This window comes from Schistocerca americana, chromosome 5 (assembly GCF_021461395.2).
Source record: "Schistocerca americana isolate TAMUIC-IGC-003095 chromosome 5, iqSchAmer2.1, whole genome shotgun sequence".
Taxonomy (NCBI): domain Eukaryota; kingdom Metazoa; phylum Arthropoda; class Insecta; order Orthoptera; family Acrididae; genus Schistocerca; species Schistocerca americana.
This window is the reverse complement of record NC_060123.1, coordinates 467470621-467496425: the sequence shown is the minus strand read 5'-3', so window position 1 is coordinate 467496425 and position 25805 is coordinate 467470621. Positions and strand designations below refer to the sequence as shown.

The following is a 25805-nucleotide window of genomic DNA, read 5'->3' as shown; positions in this document are numbered from 1 at the left end:
GAACAGTACTTACGTGATTATTTTTTCAGGTTAACCAGATTTGTTGAATACCCATTGTAGCTTCTTGTGAAGTATTTTTGCACTAGGGAGGTATTATTGTACAAAACGTGCGGCCTTGGTACTCGTCAATGGGCCACTGGGACCAGTACAGATGTGGTAATGCTCTTATGATTCCTGTTCCAATTATTGTGCTCACAGCTTCGAGAGACATGCAAGAGTATGAACCGGTATTTAATCGCACAGATAGTGTTGCCAAAAAAACTCCTACGAAGATAATTACGTTAATTCCTTGCAGTGTCAACTAATGTCGTATTTGTGTGGCTGAATTCTTGAGGGACTGGGGTCAGCCAAATTTAAGTGTATTTTGTTGAAGTCATAAGACTGACAGATTCACTTAACTGATGGCATAAGCAAGCACATGCACTGTTGCAGTAACATACTGAAACAATGATGCACGAAATGTAATGAGATCCACGCACTTGAAATGGCTTATGACTCGATCTGAACTCACCATGCCGGCCGGAGTGGCCGAGCGTTCCCAGGCGCTCCAGTCTGGAACCGTGAGACCGCTACGGTCGCAGGTTGGAATCCTGCCTCGGGCATGGATGTGTGTGATGTCCTTAGGTTAGTTAGGTTTAATTAGTTCTAAGTTCTAGGGGACTGATGACCTCAAAAGTTACGTCCCATAGTGCTCAGAGCCATTTGAATCATTTTGAACTCGTCGTATAGACGTGTGTAATTATATACCACCCATGAATAATAAGCAAAAGTGTCTGTGAAGGTACCGAGCGAGAAGCTCGTCAACAGTTATAGAGCTGACGCTGCAGGCAACTGGGCGCTGTCAGCGTTGCTCCATCTTTACTAAATATAATACGGAACGTGGTGTAATGCTCTAACAAGGAAAAGGGGAAAGCTCGATGACTGTGCCTTAGAGGAGAAAGAGAGCCATGGGGTCAACGACACAATTACCTAAGGTGGACTGAACGTGTAATAAGTGTAGCAATGTTGAAAGGAGTCTACTGGGGCACACCTGTATGTGGCATCCGAATACGATAATAATAATAATAATAATAACAATAATAATAATAATAATAATAATAATAATAATAATGTAACTAAAATGAAACTAGTATACTATGAACGATGTATGTCAGTGCAGTGGTGGCTTTACATATAAGCCGACCGGGGCGTAGAGGATAGGGGTGACACTTTAAGGGGGGCGCCATTTTTTGCTCTTTACTCATTTTAACCTCTAGCGTTTTAAAATAACTGCACTTACAAACGGCAAAAACTTTTAATATTGTTGAACTACTTGGTAGTTTAAATAAGCCTTAACAACGAAATTCGACAATACAAGCTTGGAAATATGCGTCGTTTACTTGGTGACTGAATGGAAATTTAACATGGGGTTTCTGTTCGTTATCATCTTCATGATTGTTCAAAATATTTTGAAGAAAGCTGTCAGGACGGCTATCTACCATACAGTGTTTGAAACGTTATTATTCCGAGATAGTTGTCGGCTTCTACTTAACCCTATCATATTTTCCCCGTGAAAATAACGGGACCCCTAAAAAGCTGCGAAAAATTAATCAGCAGTTTCTGAAATACTGAAACATGTGTGGGCCTCAGTATGTAAAACCCGACTCTACTTAAATTTCTTGTAGAAATCACGGTGAGTTATCAAATCAACCTTCCAATACTGTAATTAACGGAAAAGCTCTGTGATCTTCAGTATCTGAGCTTCGTTTTAATGACACTCATTTAACAGTTGGTTATGTTTTACATTTTTCAACACATGTTTATACGAAAAGAACATAAGCAGAGTATCTGATAATGTGTGAAACACACTTCACAACAGTTTAAAATTTTCATTTATTTATTTACTTAGTTACTTTTTTGGTGAAAGAAGAAGAAGAAACCAACTTTCGTATGTCTCATTTATTGTGCAGCAGCCTGCACGATATCGAAGTTCCCACTCTGTGCAATCGAATAGTACGTGGCATTACAGATTTTATATCAAACTTCTTATCCAAGCTTTTTTTTTTTCAAGAAAAGGGTATTTTTTAATGATGGAACAAAAGGTGCGTTTGCATGTAGACATAACAACAGTGTTCATACAAATGAGAACACACCACGTCAACTGCCAACAAGACTATTTAAATAAACTTTGTAGTCTGTCTTATCTGCCCACAGAAACCGCTAAAATGTTATAAACATAAATGGGATAAGATTCCATCCAGTACACCTCACTGTAAGAAATTGCAAAAATTATTTGCTTTTTAAATTAGAAAGACAGTGTCAAAAATATTCAGAACATATTTGCATCCCAATTCAAATTCCGGCGACGCGGGAAACAGAAGCCAAAAAACGGACTGTCCCGTTTTCTTTACGAGACGAATTCTAGCCGGCAAGTGTGCTTCTGCTGTTCACTAACAACAGAGCAACTGGGGACAATAAAATTAAATTATTCTGCATTGTCGTTCTTTCATAGCGCAGTTACGTTGAGTAATCCGAGTTGATCATTTCATCGCTCGGTGTTTAAAGTAAAAGGTTTTGTGCTCATGTGCGGCGTAGTGCGATGGGAACTGGACACAGTCTTTCTTTCTTTCCTTTTACAATTTTTTTTCTTATGTTTTGACTGTTCGTTGACCATTTTGTAAGTGCCTTAACATGAAGAACAGTAGAAAAAGCAATCGTGCAACATTAAGTGGGGCGGCATTTCGGATATTATCGAAGGAAAGGCGAGAAAGGGAATCCAATGTTCTAAAGACGCTTGGCAGAGTAGATATATTTTTCGCAAAAAAAGTTGCTGGTTCGACTTCGAGTTCAAGTAGTACAGATGATATTTCGGGCACTGCAGCTGTTGTAAAAGAAGTAAATACAGACGAAACAAAAGTTAAAAATGAAGAAAAGCAAATTGTTCCTGATTTCCAGTTTCACGAAAAACTAAGTGTCGAGTCAGACATCACAAAAAGAAATAATATCGTTAGTAATGATCCTGCTGAATGTTGAGTCAATGAATCATCAATCGACGTTCCCTTACAACGTGGCATTAATCAAAATTCTAACAGTGATTTTTATAATTCAAGAAGATCAGAAGACGATAAAACCCGATGTTTGAACAAAAAAGTAATTTACCATAAACTTTTAAATGGTGAATTAACTTTGCCTGATTTTCTATTATATTCCTGCAGCACCGATGCAGTTTTTTGTGCACCATGTTAATTTGTTCGGAGGTCAGGCCGCGATTGCTACTAATGGTATTGCAGATAGGAAAAATATTTCTAATATTTTATCTCATCATGAGAGTTCACTTGAACACGAAAATTCTGAGTTATCACTCTTAACAAGAAGAAAGTCAATTGGACCAATAGACAACCATTTCGAGTCCTATACTGAGACAGAAAAAATGTCCTGGCGCTGTGTGCTGAAACGGGTGTTTGCAGTAGTGAAGGAGCTAAAAAGTCGTAGATTTCCCCTACGTGGACACGTTGAAAGATTTCATTCATTACATAATGGCCAATTAATGATGTTTCTTGAACTTATAGCCAAGTTTGATCCTCTTCTCACAGAGCACATTGAACGATAAGGAAATCCAGGACAGGGCCAGACAAATATCCTTCTTCAACAATCTGTGACGAAGTAATGGAGATTCTTTCTGAACAAATAAAAAGAATTATCATAAATGAAATAATTTTTTTTCTATAACAGTAGATTCTACTGGGGACATTTCACATATTGATCAATTATCTTTCATATTAACATACGTGAACGAGAATGCTGAACCTGTGAATTTTGTAGACGGTATATGCAAGGACGATGAAAAAGTTTCCGTTTGAGGCCGTTGCTGCAGCGGAAATGCAACGAAACGCGTCCCTTATTACCAAATGCGTCCAAACTGGACCAACGTGCTGTGATTCTTTTCATGGTTGCCGAAGGACACACACCGGCTGACATCGAACGGAAAATGAAGAATGTGTATGGGGCAGCACTTTTTTTGTACAAAAAATTCGCCAGTTATTTCGCTAAATGTACAAAAATTGTGATATACGTATTTCTGTATTTCTGACAGAGAAATCGAATGCCAATTGTCGTAGCTGTAGCTTCAAAACGGCATTAATAGCGACGTATTTTCAAAAAACCTTCACACCCTTAGGGATGGAATTTCGAAAAATTCCTTCTTAAATCACAGTATAAGATCAACACCCTCTGCACATTTAATGTTTCCATCCTTAGTGGTGTGGGCTGGGCGATGACGAGTCAGTAAGTCAGTCAGTCGTGTCGTTGCCTTTTACAGGTAGAGATGTAGAGTATTTAACTGCCCCGTAGAAGTGAATAAGAGTGCCTGAGTGTTTGTTCAACCTGTAACGAACGCATCCACATCTAAAAAATGGTTCAAATGGCTCTGAGCACTATGGGACTCAACTGCTGAGGTCATTAGTCCCCTAGAACTTAGAACTAGTTAAACCTAACTAACCTAATGACATCACAAACATCCATGCCCGAGGCAGGATTCGAACCTGCGACCGTAGCGGTCTTGCGGTTCCAGACTGCAGCGCCTTTAACCGCACGGCCACTTCGGCCGGCCAATCCACATCTGTTAACGCGGTTATTGTCATACTGAAAGAGAGTCGTGTCCACAGCACACTGACCGTGAAGGTTGTAGAAATAAACATCTTTGTTCATATTTAATTCGGCAAGCATCCGTGGCCATTGTATTGAGGCATAATTTGAGTCGTTAGGCCGCCTCAAATGCCTCTTCAAACTTCTTCAATATCTGACTTTTCGATCCTTCTGCTGGGATCTTGTTCAGGATTCCACTGATGTCCCTTGGAGGGTAGACACTCAGACTACAACTGATGCGGCAAATTTATAATTTAGTTGGCTCCCAGCAACAGAAGTTGGCTTCAGCCTCAGTGTTGTTCTAAATAGCATATTGTAGTAACACACAGCACCAGATGGTGGCAGTTCCGCAAGGTAGATGTTTATATGTTATTATTTATGTTTTGAAAACGTAAAACATACTAATTTCTTAAAAATTACACTAAATAAATGAAATAAATAAAATCTTCAAACCAGCTTTACTTTTATATGTTCGCAGATTCGACTGGAGCTCCATAAAGACGACGTGTGTCACTTGCTGTGATGTAAGTCTCGTTGTAAGAAGTGTAAAAACGAAAAACTCGGAGCTCTTTCGTGAAAAGGTACAGTCACGCAACGATACTTATCATGACAAGGTCACGGACGGCACTTATGAATTGACATAGGTTTTTCAGTGTGACGAGTGCAAGTGCCACTTCCTGCGTTCCCCCTGCTGAGTCACGTGTGCAGACTCACGCCAGGCTCTATAAGAGGAGGTGTCCTCTGTCTACGGCAGGGAGTACTGCTCGCGCTCAAGACTCAGACTCACTAGCCATGGCCGGAAAGCTAGTCCTGTGCTGCCTCTTGGGGCTGTTTGTTCTCTGCATGGAGGCTGCACCGCAGGACAAGCTAGACAGCTTCAACGTGGACGAAGTGCTCAACAACGAACGTCTCTTGAAATCCTACATCCAGTGTATGCTCGATGCGGACGAGGGCAGGTGCACCAACGAGGGGAAAGAAATCAAAAGTGAGTACTGAAGCTCTTTCATATCTCTTTCAGGCAATGCGTAGTAGCTAAATAGCTACAGTGCTGGTAATACAGTGAGTGGCAACACTTGTCACCGATGACTGATGGAACTAAATCTTGAGTGCTAGACTTGTTTAGTATACATGGAGGGAAAATGTTGCACTCTTTTGAAAAATACTGGAGGTCCTAATTACACTGACTGGCAATTCCTAAGGAATAGAGACATTGTTGGACAGGCAATGACAAGTGCATACGTAATAGTGGTTGAGTGGTATATTTATAAGGAAGAATGGTACAGACTTCACCACCTACAAAAGCAGGATAACAGACATAAATAACGTTCATGTTTGACGCGGGTTGGGTTCCCAACGTACAGGTCGATATCGGACTCTCAGTTAGGAATATGGCCTCCTGAGACACTGAAAATTTTGTAATTGTTATTCATACTGGTTACCAAATTGTTGAGGAGTCCTTCGAGTACGTTGTCCCATTCCTCTCTCAAAGTGGTTTTCAGTTCTTGCGTGGTATGTGGATGGGGTATTCGTTGAGAAAAACGTCTGCCAAGAGCATCCCAGGTAAGCCCTATAGGGTTAGGTTCCGGGGTTACGAAGACCAATCCATAAGGTCAGCATCTTCTCTTCCAGTGTGTCCGACAGCTAAGTGTCCTGTATGGGCGGCCATTGTCGTCCATAAACAGAATGTCGGGGCCTGCCGCAACGGTAAATTGACGGGCATAATCCAGAATAATATCCCTGCAGTCCGACTGCGCTAAAATGAAATTTTTATGGTACAATGCCAGAAGAGCTGAACACCCTGTAAAGTTCTTAGCAGCGTGTCCATTAATTCAGCCGACGTCTCTGTGCACGCCTGCTTTTCAAGCATCCCAAACACTGGAACAGTGTTCTGGACTTGGGCGGACGAACACCTTGTTTGCATTCCCCTTCACATCCACTACATTGCACTTTGCCAGAATACTTCCAGCAAATATGTCCTCCGCTAGTCTTCCCTATTACTGATTTTACCCAAGTGTCTGCATCCTTAGTATTACGACTAAATACTTGAAACATATGTAGAGCTCAAATTGTTTACCACAAATCTTATAGTAAGATACTATCGGATTCTCTCTCTTGTTTAGTCGTTATACTGCATTTATCCATATTGAAGAGTACTGCCATTCATTGGACCAAGAAGAAATCTTTCCAAATATTACGCATTTCTTTACGGTTGTCCAGAAAAGATAATCTCCTGTAGGCAACAATAAGATTAGCGAATAACCTAATTGAGTTGCTGACCGTGTCCGATCCGTCGACTAAACATTAGAGCTCCTACAATGCTTCTTTGTGGTACATCCGACTTTCCTTCCGTTCTATTAAACAACTACCGTCTATTACAACATACTGGGTTCCTTGCGTCTAATATTCCTCAAATCACTCAAATATCAACGAAGATTTATGATAGAATCTCGCTTAGTCATCGACTACGTCGCGTAGTGTCGAAAGGCCTTCGGACACCTAGGAAACGTAAACAAGACGATCGCCTTCATGTCATGTACGAACAAAGCAAGCTGTTCTGAAAACATGTTGATTCCTAGAGAAAAACCTGTCTTGTTCTAGGAACGCCATAGTATTTGAATTAACTGTACGCTGTTTGGTTAAAATGGGTATGAGCACTATGGGAGTAAACATCTGAGGTCATTAGTCCCCTAGAACTTAGAACTACCTAAACCTAACTAACCTAACGACAATACACACATCCATGTCCGAGGCAGGATTCGAACCTGCGACCGTAGCAGTCGCGTGGTTCCGGACGGAAGCGCCTAGAACCGCTCGGCCACCGCGACCGGCATAAGCTGTTTAATCCCACTATAAACGCATGCCAGCGACATTGGCTGGTAATTCTGAGCATCCGATCTTTGACACTTTTCTAAACAGGAGTGAACTATGCTCTTTCCCAGTCACTGCGCAGCGGTTCGCGACAAATATGGGACTATTCCGCAGCGTGCTCGGTGTTCAGTGTAAATCTTAACTCGTAGCCTCCACTCTTAAGTGGAGAATCGCAATTCTCCTCGCCCAACCCCCTCGACTCTCTCCCCCCCCTCCTCTCTCTGTCTTTCTCTTTCCAGACATCAGTCCCTCTGACAGATTTGATGAGGCCCACCAATAATTCCTCTGTTGCGCTCATCTCTTCATCTCCGTGTAGCTCTTGGACTCTACGTCCTCAATTATTTGTTCGATACATTAACTTTTCTAACACAGCTATTGACATCTTGTGGATCACTTTATGATGAAACTTTTTCATCAAAACTCCTGATTTCTGTGTAGTATCTTAAACAGTGGTTGAACTCCAAACCGTTATTAGCCAATTCCACTTGCTGTAAATTACATTTAATGTGTCAAATAACCAATATTTTACCGCCCTACCTATAACATGACTAAACTATAGTCTGCATTCCCATTGAAATTTCTTAGGCGTATACTGCAGTTCATGTATGGTTTTTCATAGAATTCAGAACATCCATGACCTACGTTCACTCTGTTTAATGGGGATTTTGAATATTTCGGTAAAAGTACTTGCTTCCGGATCTGTGTCTTTTGTTTTAGAGACAACAATCCTTTTAATTGCCTCTTTTCTCTGTTTCTAGTTTCTTTCACTTTTACGTTTGACAGATGGAGTGATGTGAATTCTGTACACTACTGTAACATTGGATACAACTGCTATACACGCGCTCAAACGAAATTAGGCGGTTGGTACTTTTGTACAAGACAAATGGGAACAGCCAATTTGTCTATGTTAGAGATCAGGAGCGTTCAGTAAATTTGTTTGTGGCTCAGAGGTCTTCAAGAGTTTTATGTAAAAATGTTATTGCGTAAGCCTGAGAACAAGGTTACGAGCAGGAATATCTGCATTGAGCAAAATGAAACGAAAAGGCAGATTAGGCCGCGGTGAAGGGATAGCATTCATCGGCTTATGTGTGTGGATAGAGGCGGTGATGTGTAGCGTTAGCTGCAAGCTGTACGTAGCAGGTAGAAAGCGGATGCAATCGGAGAGGAAGGGTGTCCATTCCTGCTACTAATGGTCTCAAAAACATCCCGACGTCGAATGACAGGCACCGGTAGAGTGAAAACTAATGCCTCCCATGTAAGTGACTCTGCTCTGAGATTTATACTTACTTCCTCTCACTGCCAGTAATGTCATTCGTCTATTCTCCGGAACAAATCTCCGCAGCCGTAATTCACCCCTGTCTTCTATGTCCTGTGGTGCATCACAGTTGCCTCGGATAGCGCCGTTTTCCCATGTATGGTACACTTTACTTACAGTGGCACCCGATAATTTTACAAACTTAACCATTTGAGAAATTCTTCCACCCCTGACTCAAAAGTCAATGATCACGCCCTTTTGGACGTCGATAAATCCAACCGTTTCCGCATTACGGCAACGAATGCACAGTTTTCCGCGTCCCTCGAGACATTTTGCATATCCACTTTATTGCACATGACGTCAGACATAGACTTTAGCCACTTTAATGTGACTATAACGTGTGTAGTAAGTTCGCACGTTATTGTACTTCACACTAGCTCAGGGATATTACAATCACCCTTTGTGAATACCGTTTTTTTCTGTCTGTACCTTAAATCAATGCAAATATTTCGTATAACCAAGCAACTTTCCACATTTTTTAACTGGGAGCACTTTTATCAACACTGAGTGCTTATCATTCATATTATGCGACTGACATATTGTCCAAAGAATGATTTACGTTTCAACTTCTTTTTGCTGAATTTCGTATTTGGAGATGGTCCAACTTACTGGTCAACTCTATTGCCCTCCCTCATATTCCGGTACATGTTGTGCAGATACGTACCCACAACACCAACAGTGTGTGATCAAACGATTTGAAATGGATAGGACGGTATAGTCTGGCTATTATCCCACGAATTTGTATACACAACTCTCTCGATGTTTTCTGGACTGAGTGAGACAAGCGATCTGGGTATAGAAGCAGTCACAGTATGTCCGAGACAGCTGCTTCCCAGCTTCACACACACACACATACACACACACACCCATACACAGACGCAGACATATAAAACCTATGTGTGGCTACTGTACATGCTGAGATTATTTCTCATGCTACATCTCGTCGACTTACCCGAACAATCTGGCTAGTCTATATCAGTAACTAGCTACATATGAGACGGGGCCTGAGGCTGTTCCCCAGAATGAATCGTATATTTGCCAGGGAATTTCATAGCAATGTGTTTTCCAAAAATTCACCCCATTACTCTACTTTCATGTGATAGTAAGACACTTATTGCATTCTACAACTTAATTTGGGATGTTACTAAAGAACTGTGACAAGTAGGCTCTACTCATTTTGGTAGGACTGTGATAACACAGCCAGTTACCAGGTATTGCCAAAAATTTGCTTGATGTGAATTAGGGTTAGATGTTGACGAACTGATTGGCATACGTCCCAGTAATTTGAATAAGCAAAATTATCATTGTTAAAAGATTCCATTTAATCACGGGTGTGTAATCTATTGAGACTCATTTCTAAAAGAGGCCTCTAATTCCATGATCAACTTCCGGAATTTTAATACTAGTCAGAAATGCGTTCACTCTTCATTAATTTAGTATGTGATCTTTTAGAAAATTGTTTTTATGCTGCTCTTTCCTATTGATATAGCAAAGCGATAATTACACTAACTCAGAACGAATGTCCTTCACTGTAAATCTCGTTCAATATGTACGCTCTAGTTAAGACGCTGCATTCAAGGTGCCATTAATGTGGAATGCAGACTGCGTAATATATTCAAACAGTAGCAGAATTTCACAAGTACAGGTTATAATTACATTGAAAATAGCGTTACATACATGTTAAATGAATTTTCAAAAGATGTAACTTTTTGATAGAGATGTAATAAGATTATGTCACGATCTTTATCTTTAAACTGCACCTGCCGGACTCTCAGTGTTTATGCTACCATGGAAAATTATTTGTAGCACTTAGTTAAGCAATTAGCTGTGTCAAATGAAATATATGTTGTATGGCGTGAAGTGTTTGCTATTACGCAGTAGGCTTAACAGTGGTATTACGCAATAGCTGCGGTATACAGTATTTACTAAAATCTCTGAATGTTATTTTTGTACAGTCTATAAACGCCAGCGAGTGGAATACAGGGGCTACCATCCATGACGAGGAATTGCCAGTTCCTACAATTGACCAACAACGTAGGTAATACTTTCGGAAGCGGAAAATTTGATTAGACTGATTCGCTGCGGCCAGAATCTACGCACTCCTAGCAAAGTGCAGAGCAGGACACGTATTACGAGACATTTCACTACGCAGATTTACTCCACATATTTATTTGTAGACTTGGATGAATTGTCTCTGCACTCATAGACGATTAAATGTCTCAAACTATGGGTTCCAAGGATGTGTTTCATTTCAGATACTGGGTAAGAATTGTCACTACCTCTGTACTAGTCGACATAAAAGTTTTTGGGTATGGTACCGCGTCATATTGTGTAAAACTACTGCTAGAGAAAACCTAATTTTCTGCCACGGTTGCAGCGGGATTCTTCTGGGTCTACTGGTGCGTTCTAGCTATGCAGTGTCACTTGTATTTTGTTATTATTGTTCACTGCGCATGTCACTAAGTCATAATTTTAAAAACATAGTTCATTTCATTGGTCTGTACTACAAAAAAACTTAAGGAAAGAAGTAACTCTCGCATGATGTGTTATTGGCAAGTAACAAAGCTGGATGAAACTTGAACCAAACATGGAAAGAACAGCTGCAGTATAGTACAGTACGGCACAGAAGGTAACTAAACGAAATACGCAGTGAGACGAACAGAAATGACACTTTTATTCAAAGACTATAGTTTCACTGAAGTCACTGCGATTGATGACCATCTCCTAGACATCAGAAGCGGCAGCCTTCTTCAAACCAATTGCGAAAAACTGCACCCCGAAGGGAGACATGGTGCATTGTAAAAATTGTGAAGTCCATGAATGTCTACAAATGGTCTCCAAGCAGACGAAGATAAACATTTCCAGTCATTGATCGGTTCAAATAAAATTAAAAAAAAAAAAAAAAACCTGTTAAATTGAATGATTTGACCGCCCAGATCACCCGACAGGAAACCCATCGAAGATTTATGGGACATAATCGAAAGAACAGTTCGTGCATAAAATCCTTCACTGGCATCACTTTCGTAATTATGAACGGCTGTAGAGGCAGCACGTCTCAGTATTTCTGCAGGGGACTTCCAACGACTTGCTGAGTCCACGCCACGTTGAGTTGCTAATCTACTCCGGGCAAAAGGAGGTGCGACACAATATTAGGAAGCATCCCATTTCTTTTGTCACTTCGGAGTATGTCTTTCCTGGAAAGGACTATACGTGATGTACGAGTGCAGGTTATGACACATTGTCCACATTCCAGCATAGAGCCGATAGTGGTTCAAATCTGCAATTGCTAATGCATTTCCTGCTCTTCTCATGTTACGGCAATTTTGCTTCACAATTAGTGTTTGGCGAGGTCGTTGGTAAATGAAGTATTGAAGCATAAGCAAACAGAGCTTGGATGGCGTTTACAGGTACAGCTGCCCATGCAGCATCAACACGATACCACAGTTCATCAAGAGTAGTGACTGGCGTATTGTGACGAGTCAGTTGCTCGGCGACCATTTACCAGACGTTTTCAATTGGTGAGAGATCTGGAGAATGTGCTGGCCAGGGCAGCAGTCGAACATTATCTGTAACCATAAAGACCTGTACAGGACCTGCAACATGCGGTCGTGCATTATCCTGCTGAAATGTAGGGTTTCGCAGGGATCGAATGAAGGGTAGAGCCACTGGTCGTAACACATCTGAAATGTAACGTCCACTGTTCAAAGTGCCGTCAATGCGAACAAGAGGTGACCGAGAAGTGTAACCAATAACACTCCATACCATCACGCCAGGTGATACGCCAGTATGACAATGACGAGCACAGGCTAACAATGGGAGGACGAACACCTTGTTTGCATTCCCCTTCACATCCACTACATTGCACTGTGCCAGAATACTTCCAGCAAATATGTCTTCCGCTAGTCTTCCCAATTACTGGTTTTACCTAAGTGTCTGCGTCCTTAGTATTACGACTAAATACTTGAAACATATGTAGAGCTCAAATTGTTTACCACAAATCTTATAGTAAGATACTATCGGATTCTCTCTCTTGTTTAGTCGTTATACTGCATTTATCCATATTGAAGAGTACTGCCATTCATTGGACCAAGAAGAAATCTTTCCAAATATTACGCATTTCTTTACGGTTGTCCAGAGAAGATAATCTCCTGTAGGCAACAATAAGATTAGCGAATAACCTAATTGGGTTGCTGACCGTGTCCGATCCGTCGACTAAACATTAGAGCTCCTACAATGCTTCTTTGTGGTACATCCGACATTCCTTCCGTTCTGTTAAACAACTACCGTCTATTACAACATACTGGGTTCCTTGCGTCTAATATTCCTCAAATCACTCAAATATCAACGAAGATTTATGATAGAATCTCGCTTAGTCATCGACTACGTCGCGTAGTGTCGAAAGGCCTTCGGACATCTGGGAAACGTAAACAAGACGTTCGCCTTCATGTCATGTACGAACAAAGAAAGTTGTTCTGAAAACATGTCGATTCCTAGAGAAAAACCTGTCTCGTTCTAGGAACGCCGTAGAATTTGAATTAACTGTACGCTGTTTGGTTAAAATGGCTATGAGCACTATGGGAGTAAACATCTGAGGTCATCAGTCCCCTAGAACTTAGACTACCTAAACCTAACTAACCTAACGACAACACATACATCCATGCCCGAGGCAGGATTCGAACCTGCGACCGTAGCAGTCGCGCGGTTCCGGACGGAAGCGCCTAGAACTGCTCGGCCACCGCGACCGGCATAAGCTGTTTAATCCCACTACAAACGCATGCCAGCGACATTGGCTGGTAATTCTGAGCATCCGATCTTTGACACTATTCTAAACAGGAGTGAGCTATGCTCTTTCCCAGTCACTGCGCAGCGGTTCGCAACAAATATGGGACTATTCCGCAGCGTGCTCGGTGTTCAGTGTAAATCTTAACTCGTAGCCTCCACTCTTAAGTGGAGAATCGCAATTCTCCTCGCCCCACCCCCTCGACTTTCTCCCCCCCCCCCCCCCCTCTCTTTCTCTTTTCGGACATCAGTCCCTCTGACTGATCTGATGAGGCCCACCAATAATTCCTCTCTTGCGCTCATCTCTTCATCTCAGTGTAGCTCTTGGACCCTACGTCCTCAATTATTTGTTCGATTCATTAACTTTTCTAACACAGCTATTGACATCTTGTGGATCAATTTATGAGGAAACTTTTTCATCAAAACTCCTGATTTCTGTGTAGTATCTTAAACAGTGGTTGAACTCAAAACCATTATCAGCCAATTCCACTTGCAGTAAATTACATTTAATATGTCAAATAACCAATATTTTACCGCCCTACCTATCAAATGACTAAACTATTGTCTGCAATCCCATTGAAATTTCTTAGGCGTATACTGCAATTCATGTATGGTTTATGGTAGAATTCAGAACATCCATGACCTACGTTCACTATGTTTAATGGGGATTTTGAATATATCGGTACGTAATTGCCATCACATTGTTTTCAATAGATGTTCATAAACGCATTTTCTTGCCTTCAATACTTGCTTCCGGATCTGTGTCTTTTGTTTTAGAGACAACAATCTGCAATTGCTAATGCATTTCCTGCTCTTCTCATGTTACTGCAATTTTGCTTCACAATTTGTGTTTGTCGAGGTCGTTGGTAAATGAAGTATTGAAGCATTGGGAAACAGAGCTTGGATGGCGTTCACAGGTACAGGTGCCCATGCAGCTTCAACACGATACCACAGTTCATCAAGAGTAGTGACTGGCGTATTGTGATGAGCCAGTTGCTCGGGGACCATTGACCAGACGTTTTCAATTGGTGAGAGATCTGGAGAATGTGCTGGCCAGGGCAGCAGTAGGACATTTTCTGTAACCACAAAGACCTTACAGGACCTGCAGCATGCGGTCGTGCATTATCCTGCTGAAATGTAGAGTTTCGCGGCGATCGAATGAAGGGTAGTGCCACGGGTTGTAACACATCTGAAATGTAGCGTCCACTGTTCAAAGTGCTGTCAATGCGAACAAGAGGTGATCGAGAAGTGTAATCAATAGCATCCCATACCGTTAGGCCAGGTAATACGCTAATGTGACAATGACGAACACAGGCTAACAATGTGTGTTCACCGCGATGTCCCCAAACACGGATGCGACCATCATGATACTGTAAACGGAACCTGGATTCATCCTAAAAAGTGACATTTTGCCATTCGTGCATCCAGGTTCGTCGTTGCGTACACAATCGCAGGTGCTCCTATCTGTGATGCAGCGTCAAGGGTAACCGCAGCCATGGTCTCTGAGCTGATAGTCCATGCTGCCGCAAACATCGTCGAACTGTTCGTGCAGATGGTTGTTGTCTTGAAAACGTCCCCATCTGTTGACTCAGGGATCGATACGTGGCTGCACGACCCGCTACAGCCATGCGGATATCATGCCTATCATCTCGACTGCTAGTGATACGAGGCCGTTGGGATCCAGCACGGCGTTCCATATTACCCTCCTGAACCCACCGATTCCATATTCTGCTAACAGTCATTAGATCTTGACCAACGCGAGCAGCAATGTCGCGATAGGCTACAATTCGAACGTGATGGTACGCATTTCTCCTCCTTACACGAGTCATCAGAACAACGTTTCACCAGGAAGCGCCAGTCAACTGGTGTTTGTGTATGAGAAATCGGTTGGAAACTTTCCTCATGTCAGCACGTTTTAGGCGTCGCCACCGGCGCGAACCTTGTGTGAATGCTCTGAAAACCTAATCATTTGCATATCACAGCATCTTCTTCCTGTCGGTTAAATTTCGCGTCTATAGCACTTCATCTTCGGTGTGTAGCAATTATAATGGCCAGTAGTGTAGTTATTTGGCCAGTAGTTTTCTCTATGGTTTTGATTAGCACTCCCACTATTCAAAGTAATGACCATTATTTTACTTCCATAATTGTATATTCTTTTTCTGCGAATGTCAACCATGTTTCGGCTGCTTTTACTGTCTGCAGCCTTATGAGCGTTTGATCTGCACATTACTCGTTTCTTCTTACATGTTCTATTGTTTTACCTAGTAATTAAAAGAGTTGCTTGTATCTTGCAGTTCCTGTACATATATATTCCGCAAGCCACGGTGTGATGCATGGCAGAGAGTACTGTGTGCCACTACTAGTCATTTCCTTTCTTCTTCCGCTCATAAATGGAACGAGACAGAACGACTGCCTATATGCCTCCGTAGGAGCCCGAATTTCTGTTGTCTTGTCTTCTGGGCCCTTACACGTAATGGACGCTGACGGCAGTAGAATCGTTCTGCAGTCGTCTGTAAATGCCACTTCTTTAATCATTCTGAACACGGTTTCGTGAAATTAAGTCGTCCTCTTTCCAGGGACTCCCATTTCACTTCACGATTGAGCTCTGTCATACTTACCTGTCGACCGAACATATTGGTAACAACTCAAGCATCCCGCCCCTTTAATCCGCCTTGCTGGGAATGCTAAGCACTCGATTAGTTGTCAAGAAGACTGCATACGAGTTCTACACAGGGCCTTCTTTATAGATGGGCTACAATATCAGAAAATTCTCCCAATAGATCAAATCTGGCCATTCGCCTCCCCTGTTACCGTCCTTATGAGCTAATTCCACTCCATATGGCTTTGCTACGCAGCGCCTAGATATTTTATCGATGTAACTTAATCAAACAGCACACTACTAATACTGTATTCGAAAATTACATCGTTCTTTTTCTTAGTCTTCTGCAATAAGTTACACTTTTCTGCATTTAGGGGAAGCTGCCTTTCATCAAATCAAATAAAAGCATTGTCTAAGCAGTGGAGGATACAGAAAAACTTCAAGGAGGGGGCGCTAAAGATATCTTGAGCTACCTCTGCTTTTACTGTAATAAAAAATAATCAAGTCACACCCAAATTTCTATTTAAACCGATTACATACATATGTAAGACAAAGCCATCTTATGACATAAAAAAGCTGCAATTGCGGTTCTCTTCCATAAATGATGAATTCTATGCGGCTACTCTTCCCGGAAAATTGGTTAATTATATCGTCAATAGAAGAATCAATGTCAGTGTGAATGTTCAACGGAGCTAAGCAATTAAGTCGATCGTCCTTCGTTCTCGACCTCGAAGGTTCACTGCACAAGGAAACAGTAGAATACTTGCGACTTTTCTCGTACAAATGCCAGACGGAATAACGTATCCAGATCACTAGAAAGGCCGTGACTTTTCTGTAAGTAGGTGCTGGTTATCTATGTGCCAGACAGAAACGTATAAATTACAGTGACGCGGACGCGCGTGCTACATAGGAAAGTACGAATACTCGATCACTCTATTCAGTCGAGTCGACTGACAAAAGAAACGAACGAATTGCGTGCTTGCTGACTCTGCGGGAGGGGGGGGGGGGGGAGGGGGTAATGTGGTAATGCGGGCGGCCCCGCAAGTGGGCGTCGGTGTGGTAGGGGGAGGGGGGCGCCCCCAATCTGTATCCGCCACTAAGTCTAAGTCATCCTGTATCATACTTTTCTGTACACTCGAGCTTCATAAGCAAACATTCGCAGACTGCTGCTCGTTCTATTCGACAGATCATTTATGTATCAACAGGATGAAGTAGAAATGCCGCACCTGGCGATTGGCTTGCTACCTCTCATCACAATTCAAGACGGCAGTGTATCGAGCAAAACCTAGTGCGGCCAAAAGCGAGGTTCTGGCAACGCTGTAACTGCATGTAGCGTGGCCAAGAACAGGCGGCACGAGTGCTGCGCTGTGGTGGGGCTGTACCATTAGCTCAGTGAGGCGAGGCAATGATCGAGTCACGTTCAAACCAAACTCGTTTTTCAGTTAAAGCATCAAATTGTATTCAATTTACATCTCCACAATGCAGTATCCTGCGTATTTCTTTCTGCTACTGTTACCTTTATTTAAACTGTTAGAGATAACACGGACTTCTTATAGACGTAAATGATCACTTTGTTCCGTCCATAAAACTAAGCCAATAGAAAATAATGGCGGATATTGTGACTTTGTCTGTATCTGGTGAGGTACAAAAACTCAAAAAGTACGTCGCACTAAAGTGCACTTGATACTACGCACAATAATTCCATTCCGCACATTAAAAGTCCAGAATTGTCATCACAGAGCCGGTACGGCCACTTATGACCAAGGTTCACTTTACAGAAGGTTTTCTAAGCGACCACCTTGCATTTGCAGACACTTCACCACTCTCTGGGTCAACATTTTCTGGAGCCTACGCAACACATCATCACCTATCGCTGTCGAATCGGAATGCCCGTAAGCTGTTAGATAGTGTGCATCGATGGAGTACTACAAACATATTTCTTGAAGTGTACCCAGAACCTGGAAACGCTTCATTTCAGTGGTTACGCACAATCACTCAAAAGCATGGCAGTGCACCATCCTGCTGAAACCATAGCATTTGCCGAACACTAAGTGGATCGTTTTCTAATATGTCAGGTAAAGTATCGCAAAGAAACACACGATACAGAAGTGGATTCAACTTGTCCGACATTAGATAAGGGGCGAAAATCACTCCTCATACGAATCTAGACACCAGGCTTTTGCCAAAGCGCGCTTGAAAGCCACGCTCATAGGTGATATGAAAATACCTTCACCAGTGAAGTTGGATTCGTCAGTCCGTTTCGCGTTGTTTCCCTAATGTTCATTACTTTCCAACTGGTGCTAAAGCAATACACAAAACTGCACTCGTCAAAAGACACTTCTGGCAGCTGGTATTAAGTTAACGTGTTATGATATGGATGAAATTCTTCCACGTGAATCACTTAACCAACTAGTTTAGATATATTTGGAAGTGCCTCGGAATATCACGGGTACTTCACTGTTTCAAGAACCGCGTCCTTTGTGGAGTACGTCTAGTCCTGGGACGACCACTGTCCATTAGTTCAGAACGAATATTATGGTTTTTCAGAAGGCGATGCTCCAGGCGACTATTCTTATCGGGATGATACCTATGAGGATATATGCACGTGCAGCAGCACCCCGCCCCAAAAGCATATCAACATTTTTATCGTTTGTGTACTCCATTGGGATGCCATCCTACATGATCTTGACAAGGCCAGTTATGGCTGCGGTCTGCGCAGCTGGTAGGCAGATGCCTGCAGTTTAATGAGTCCTATTGTCGTGTGATAGGCTGTTGTGGTCTGACAAAATCATGTCCTGCCTATAAACGAGAACTCGGAAACGGATTCTGTTGTGTTGGCAGAATAGCCAACACCGTGTTACCAGAGGAGGCCGAAATGCACGCGTTTTAGCTCACGCAGGCTGGCGTGTGGGGGGAAGAACTATACTGACGTGAGGTCTGGAACATGACTAGGAATTAGAATTCAGAAAGCGGACGTTATTAGTTAGATACATCACTTTAATCCATTAATGATGAATGTCGCTCTTGACGGTACATGAGTCACAATATTATCTGTTCAGAAGACATAGTAACTGAATAGGGCGCCTTGCTAGGCCGTAGAAAATGACGCAGCTGAAGGCTATGCTAAACTGTCGTCTCTGCAAATGAGAGCGTATGTAGTCAGTGAACCATCGCTAGCAAAACTGGGGCGAGTGCTAGGCAGTCTCTCTAGACTAGACCCGCCGTGTGGCGACGCTCGGTCTGCAATCACTGATAGCGGCGACATGCGGGTCCGACGAATACTAACGGACCGCGGCCGATTTAAAGGCTACCACCCAGCAAGTGTGGTGTCTGGCCGTGACACCACAGATTCCAAAATAATAAGAAAATAAATAACGAACCTGACGAGGATTTGAACAATAGCTCGGTGGTGGAGGTGGGTTTGATGTCCCAGCAGGGTACTCAGTGAGCAACAACACCTGGTACGCTAGTGCGGAGTGATACACGTTGCTCTATGCGTTGCGCGATGTGGATGTCTTGTCCGCTCCTCGTTTTTGTACTTATTACCTCAGAATGCACCCAATATGATTTTTCTAGCTAATCTTTGCTCTTGAATCTGGATGAGGAATAGCATGCGGACCTCGAAATGCACCATTTTTTTTTCGCGCTGTACAGAAAAAGACCCCACTTGTCACACCTCCCTGGGGCACTCCAGGAGACACCACTGTCTCAGATGAACACGGGGAACCTACTCCAGATACTCGGACCTAAGTCTGTAGAGGGACACTGTGTAAAACGCTTTCCCGTAATCTAGGAATATGGAATCGGACTATTGGTTCTTCTTCCATGGTTCTCTGTTTCGATGATGTTTAAAGTAGAGACAAAAATTCTGTACACGTAACTGTGAAATGTGTAGCCGTTATTACAACTAACGCAAGGATGCATTTAAATCACACATTTTCGTAATACTGTAGCAATCCCACAACCTCAACTGACGGCCAGTCATTTTAATGCGTTTGTTCTTCTTGCAGAGAGACTGCCAAAATTTGTGGCGAACGGGTGTCTGGACTGCACGCCCAGCCAGCTGGAGAGAGCTATCAAGACCCTGAAGCACGTCACGGAGAAGTACCCTGAAGAGTGGGCCAAGCTGAAGGCCAAGTTCGACCCCACTGGGGAGTACGCCAAGAAGCACGCAGAGACCTGGAAGCAGCGCGGCATCACCTTCTGAGCCGACCCAGGCGCTGCACACACCATTCAGCTGACACGAAGTAGTCGGCCATAATACGTCGCCCACATGAATACTGTCCCAGAGATTTACAATATGAAAATTCATAATTTTCACTACAATGATTTTTCTCCATCCACACTGTGTCTTGAAGTGATGCGAAATCACTCTTACTCTGTTAACATGTGGAACTACAAATAAACGGTTCTTCAACTCTTCGTTTGTTCTGATTATCACTGAACGAGTAAAAATTTTCCCCACACTTTCTCCTTTTCTTACAGACGCATGCACACACACACTCACACACACACACACACACACACACACACACACACACATACACACACACTTTTGAACAGAGCCTATCGAACTACCTCGATTAGTTTATTATCGTAACTATAATTATACTGTGTTCCAGAAGTTTTGTTCTACTATGAACAGTTCAGAGCATATTCTTAAGTTACACCATATTTTCCAGACCTCCGGTGCTAGAAGTTTTGTTGCTTTTTCCGAACAGTACGACCAGCCACCATTGGCAAACATAAGGAAAGGATGCCTTTGACTGATAAGGGAAACGTATGACAAGGCTCTAACTTCGTGTGTCACTAACCCTTATAGCTTCTACGCGAAATCGTCTTAAGTATTTAGGAGTATCTCATTCAGTTTACTACATAAAAGCTGGTTGGAATGATCTGATAGTATCGTGTATCTTATTATGTGTATTAAAAAGCAAACAGTATCATTTAGTAGAGATCTTTTAGCATTTATCGTGCCTGTAAATGGACACCTACAGAGCTGTGTGTTACTTACAGGCAGTGAGCAGAGAGTTGCATTCCAATATACGAAAGAAGCCGATGCGAACAGGTAGCTGACTTTCATTACGTATTACCAGGACTTGGCATGTGTTCAATGCCCCCTTTCCTTCGTAAGTACACAGCAGACACATTCACACCTGAAATGTAAGTGGAAGACAATAACGTTTTGGGTATTAAATTAATTCCAAAGACTTTGGGTTGTGCATTACTTTTGGCTTCCTGTTTTCTAGAAAAAAATGCGAATTTGTGTTGATAATTATTACTTTACATCCTGCTATCCCCGTGTGTGTGTGTGTGTGTGTGTGTGTGTGTGTGTGTGTGTGTGTGTGTGTCTTTCGGTATGTTTAAGTTATTATGCAAACTTTCTTTATTATTATTATTATTTTCACGACGGAATTTTTAAACATTATATAAAGAATACATCAGGTGTTGGAAATATGATATAAATCATTCCACATTTGCAGAATACTTGAAACACCATGTTACCAATACGGGACATGATATGAAAATCATTAGCACCAAGAGACACTACAAAGACATTACAAAAGGTCGGGCAGAGAACAAATACGTGATAAACGAACAGACATACACTAGTGCAAACTCTCTCTGCTTAACTTAACAAAAGAAATGAAAATGTAAAAAAAAACACAGACACACAATGGGAAGCGGGAGGGGGGGAACTCCGGAAAAGGGAAAAAATGAAGTAAAATAAACTAAAATAAAAGATTTGCATTCCATATGATACTGAAATCACAACCTGGACCGTGGTGGGATACCAAATTCATTATCGTCCACAGTACGGCCCGGCAACTAGGAGTAATGGTCAGCGGTACCATTTTTTTTCATAGCAGTACCTCTTTAGTTGTCGTCCGTGTTATCCTTGAAGTGTTATCCTTAAAGCACAACAGTACAGCTACGATATTCTATGCCCCGTGTTGTTGTCCTCTATGGCATGAAATAATGGGCTTAAATTTCACCAGGATAACGCCCGGACCCAGCGAGGTGGCGCAGTGGTTAGCAGCGAGGACTCGTATTCGGGAGGACGACGGCTCAAACCAGCGTCCGGCCATCCTGAATCAGATTTTCCCTAAATCGCTTCAGGCAAATGCAAGGATAGTTCCTTTGACAGGATACGGCCGACTTTCTTCCCCATCCTCCCCTAAACCGATGCGACCGATAACCTCGCTGTTTGGTCCACTCCCCCTGAAACAACCAGCCAACCCCCCCCCCCCCCGCCCCCTCCCCCCTCCCCGATAACGCTTCACCCAAAACACTTCGCCGCACGGGTGTTAGGGGTGCATTACAGCCACAGACTTTTTTTTGTAGAAATTTGTTGTGCCGTTACAGATATGCTGTTATGTCACTGTCTAATCCAAACTCTAGGGGTGAAACTGGATAGTGACTGTGACTAATACGTCTAGCGAACCAGAAAACTGTGATTTGATACTGACATCGGTCGTTAACGACAATTTTACATGCACTTCTTATCACCCCCTGTGGTTAGGATACATAACCCTCACAATATTATTATACAAGTAATTTTATAGACAATGAGTCACATATAAACAAAATTTGATTGAAATTGCTCCAGACGTTCCTAAGTTAAACTTCTATGTCACCTCCGTTTTACCCTAATCCTTATTGCCAATAGGTGATTCTTATCACCGCAGAAACCTTCATGGTTTCACACACAACAACTCATGACATTTTAATCACAATCGTATGATTAGTACAGCATCGCGCAGAAGTCGAACAAATAAATATTCATTTTTTGTCTATTAGACTGACTGCAGTTGATTTTTGGTCAATGTTGTGGTTCAGGACGGTATGAAGACGACTTACGTGATTAATAGGATTCACAATGTTTGTCATACACGATATATCTTAGACACATACGAACATCGGAAGCTAGAGACAGTTAAAGTTTTTGTTGCAATTAAAACACATCAACATTATCTGAAGCGCCTGAGAAACTGGCATAGGCATGCGTATTTAAATACAGATATATGTAAACAGGTAGAATATGGCGCTACTGTCAACAGGGCCTATATAAGGCAACAAGCGTCTGGCGCAGTTGTTACATCGGTTACTGCTGCTATTGTGGCAGGTAATCAAAATTTAAGTGAATTTGAACGTGGTGTTGTATTTGGCGCACGAGCGATGGGCCACAGCATCTCCGAGGTAGCGATGAAGTGGGGATTTTCCCGTACGACCATTTTACGAGTGTACCGTGAACATCAGGAATCCGGTAAAACATCAAATCTCCTGCATCGCTGAGGCTGGAGAAAGATCCTGCAAGAACGGGACCAATGACGACCGAAGAGAATCGTCCATTCTGACAGAAGTGTAGCCCTCCCGCAAATTGTTACAGATTTCAATGCTGGGCCGTAAGCGAGTGTCAGCATGCGAACCATTCAACAAAATACCATCGATATGGGCCTTCGGAGCCGAAGGACCACTCGTCTACCCTTGATGACTGCACGACACAGAGCTTTAGGCCTGACCTGGGACCATCAACATCGTTATTGGACTGTTGGTGACTGTAAACATGTTACCTGGTCGGACGAGTCTAGTTTCAAATTGCATCGAGCGGATGGACGTGCACTGGTTTGAGACAGCCTCCTGAATCGATGGACCCTGCATGTGAGCAGGGGACTGTTCAAGGTGGTGGAGGCTCTGTAATTGTGGGGGCGTGTTCAGTTGCAGTGATATGCGACCCCTATTACGTCTAGATACGACTCTGGCAGGTGACATGTACGTAAGCATCCCGTCAGAACACCTGCATCCATTCATGTCCACTGTACATCCCGACGGACTTGGTAAATCCCCGCAGAACAATCGACACCCCACACCTACAGAACTGCTACAGTGTAATGCCAGGAACACTCTTCTGAGTTTGAACACTTCCGCTGGCCACCAAACTCCCCAGTCATGAACATTACTGAGCATAGCTGGAGTGCAATGCAATGTATTGTTCAGAAGAGATCTCCACCCCCTCGTATTCTTACAGATTCATGGAGAGCTCTGCAGGGTTCCTGATGTTAGTTCTCCGCAGCACTACTTCAGACATTAGTCGAGTCCATGCCACGTCGTATTCCGGCCCTTCTGCGTGCTCGCGAGGGACCTACGAGATATTAGACACGCGAGGTATCCGATTCAATGAAAAGAACTAATCAGCCACTGTAGAGTGCTTTATAACCTAAAGTTATTGAATTATGTTACATGTGTACTTATTTCTTATTGCTCTTTACTGACCGCCATTCAGTTTAGGGTATTTTAATTTTCCATTTTAGCGTAATTGTTATGTCTGGCCCCAATTGTATTTAACTTGTTTGTATATTTATCGACCCCCAGACATGGTAGTCAACCATCCTACCATTAAACAACCTTAGAATAGTTAGGAATTTCGCTTCACAGCTGTGAACACCGAATATCAATATTTCACCATCCTGTAGCTAATTTTAATAACTTTGCTATGTTATGAAGTCATACTTAGAATAAAAAATAAGAGTAGCAGTAGTGACAGTAGTTTGAATTGAAGTCACACACTTGAACCAGATGGCAAACATACCTTTACCTTTCGCGGGCAAGTGCTCTACCATCTGAGCTACCCAAGCATGACTCACGCCCCCTCCTCAAAGCTCTACTTCCGCCGATACATCGTCTCCTATATTCCATACTTCACAGAAGCTCTCCTGCAAACCTTGCCGGACTAGCACTCCTAGAAGAAAGGATAAGATCAGGTAGAGCACTTGCCCGCGAAGGACAAAGGTCCCGAGTTCGATTCTCGGTCCGGCACACAGTTTTAATCTGCCATGAAGTTTCAAGTTATGAGTGATTTGTCCCAATAACAGAACTGCACTAAAATTCATCGAAGGAGCATTACTAGTAGCTACACTATAACTTGACATTCTCATTAAGGCAATATGGTATACGTTGCGATATGTTGCGACAATGGTGACGTGACACGACGGCTACCCATGCGACACCTATGTTCCCACAGGAGCGAAAAGACAAGCAAGAGGACAGAGCAAGCGGAAACAGCCTAGCGTGTGGTGCACTGCTGCCAGCCTCGTTGAAGACAACTTCCAAATATGTCACGTTTTTACTCGAGACTAGAAGAGGTACGGTGGTCCTTTCATCGTTAAAAACAGTTTCGATATGTTAGATACTTTGGCATGCAGCATTATATGAAGTAAAATGCACCAAATGTAAACTGTCCAGTGACTGCTGTTTTCACAGGAAACATTTCAAAATATGTGCTGCGTCTTACTTAATTTCGAAGTATCAGAATAACTGTGGGTAGCAGTGAACAGAAAACCAGTTGATTATGAAATTGTGGTATCAGACTACAAGATAGAAAAAATGATAAATTTTTTTTGAATAATTTACTCAAAATCGAATGAAAAATGCAGCATAGTGGAGACACGCACAATACCGAAAATAATGGTACTTCTTAATTTTCCATAGAAAAGTAATAATTTTACCGAGAAATAGCTACAGATGACTTTAAGTTTCCCTCCTTGTATAATATACAGGGTGTTTCAAAAATGACCGGTATATTTGAAACGGCAATAAAAACTAAACGAGCAGCGATAGAAA

At 42.4% G+C, this 25805-nt stretch overlaps 1 protein-coding gene across 1 annotated transcript; it reads left to right on the top strand.

Annotated features, from left to right (window-relative positions):
- Positions 1–5364: 5364 nt before the first annotated feature.
- Positions 5365–20606, top strand: LOC124615704 (ejaculatory bulb-specific protein 3-like). Its single transcript, XM_047143746.1, has 2 exons — positions 5365–5608; positions 20195–20606. Exons 1-2 carry the CDS (start codon positions 5416–5418, stop codon positions 20389–20391), a joined length of 390 nt encoding a protein of 129 aa, XP_046999702.1. The 5' UTR covers positions 5365–5415; the 3' UTR covers positions 20392–20606.
- Positions 20607–25805: the final 5199 nt, after the last annotated feature.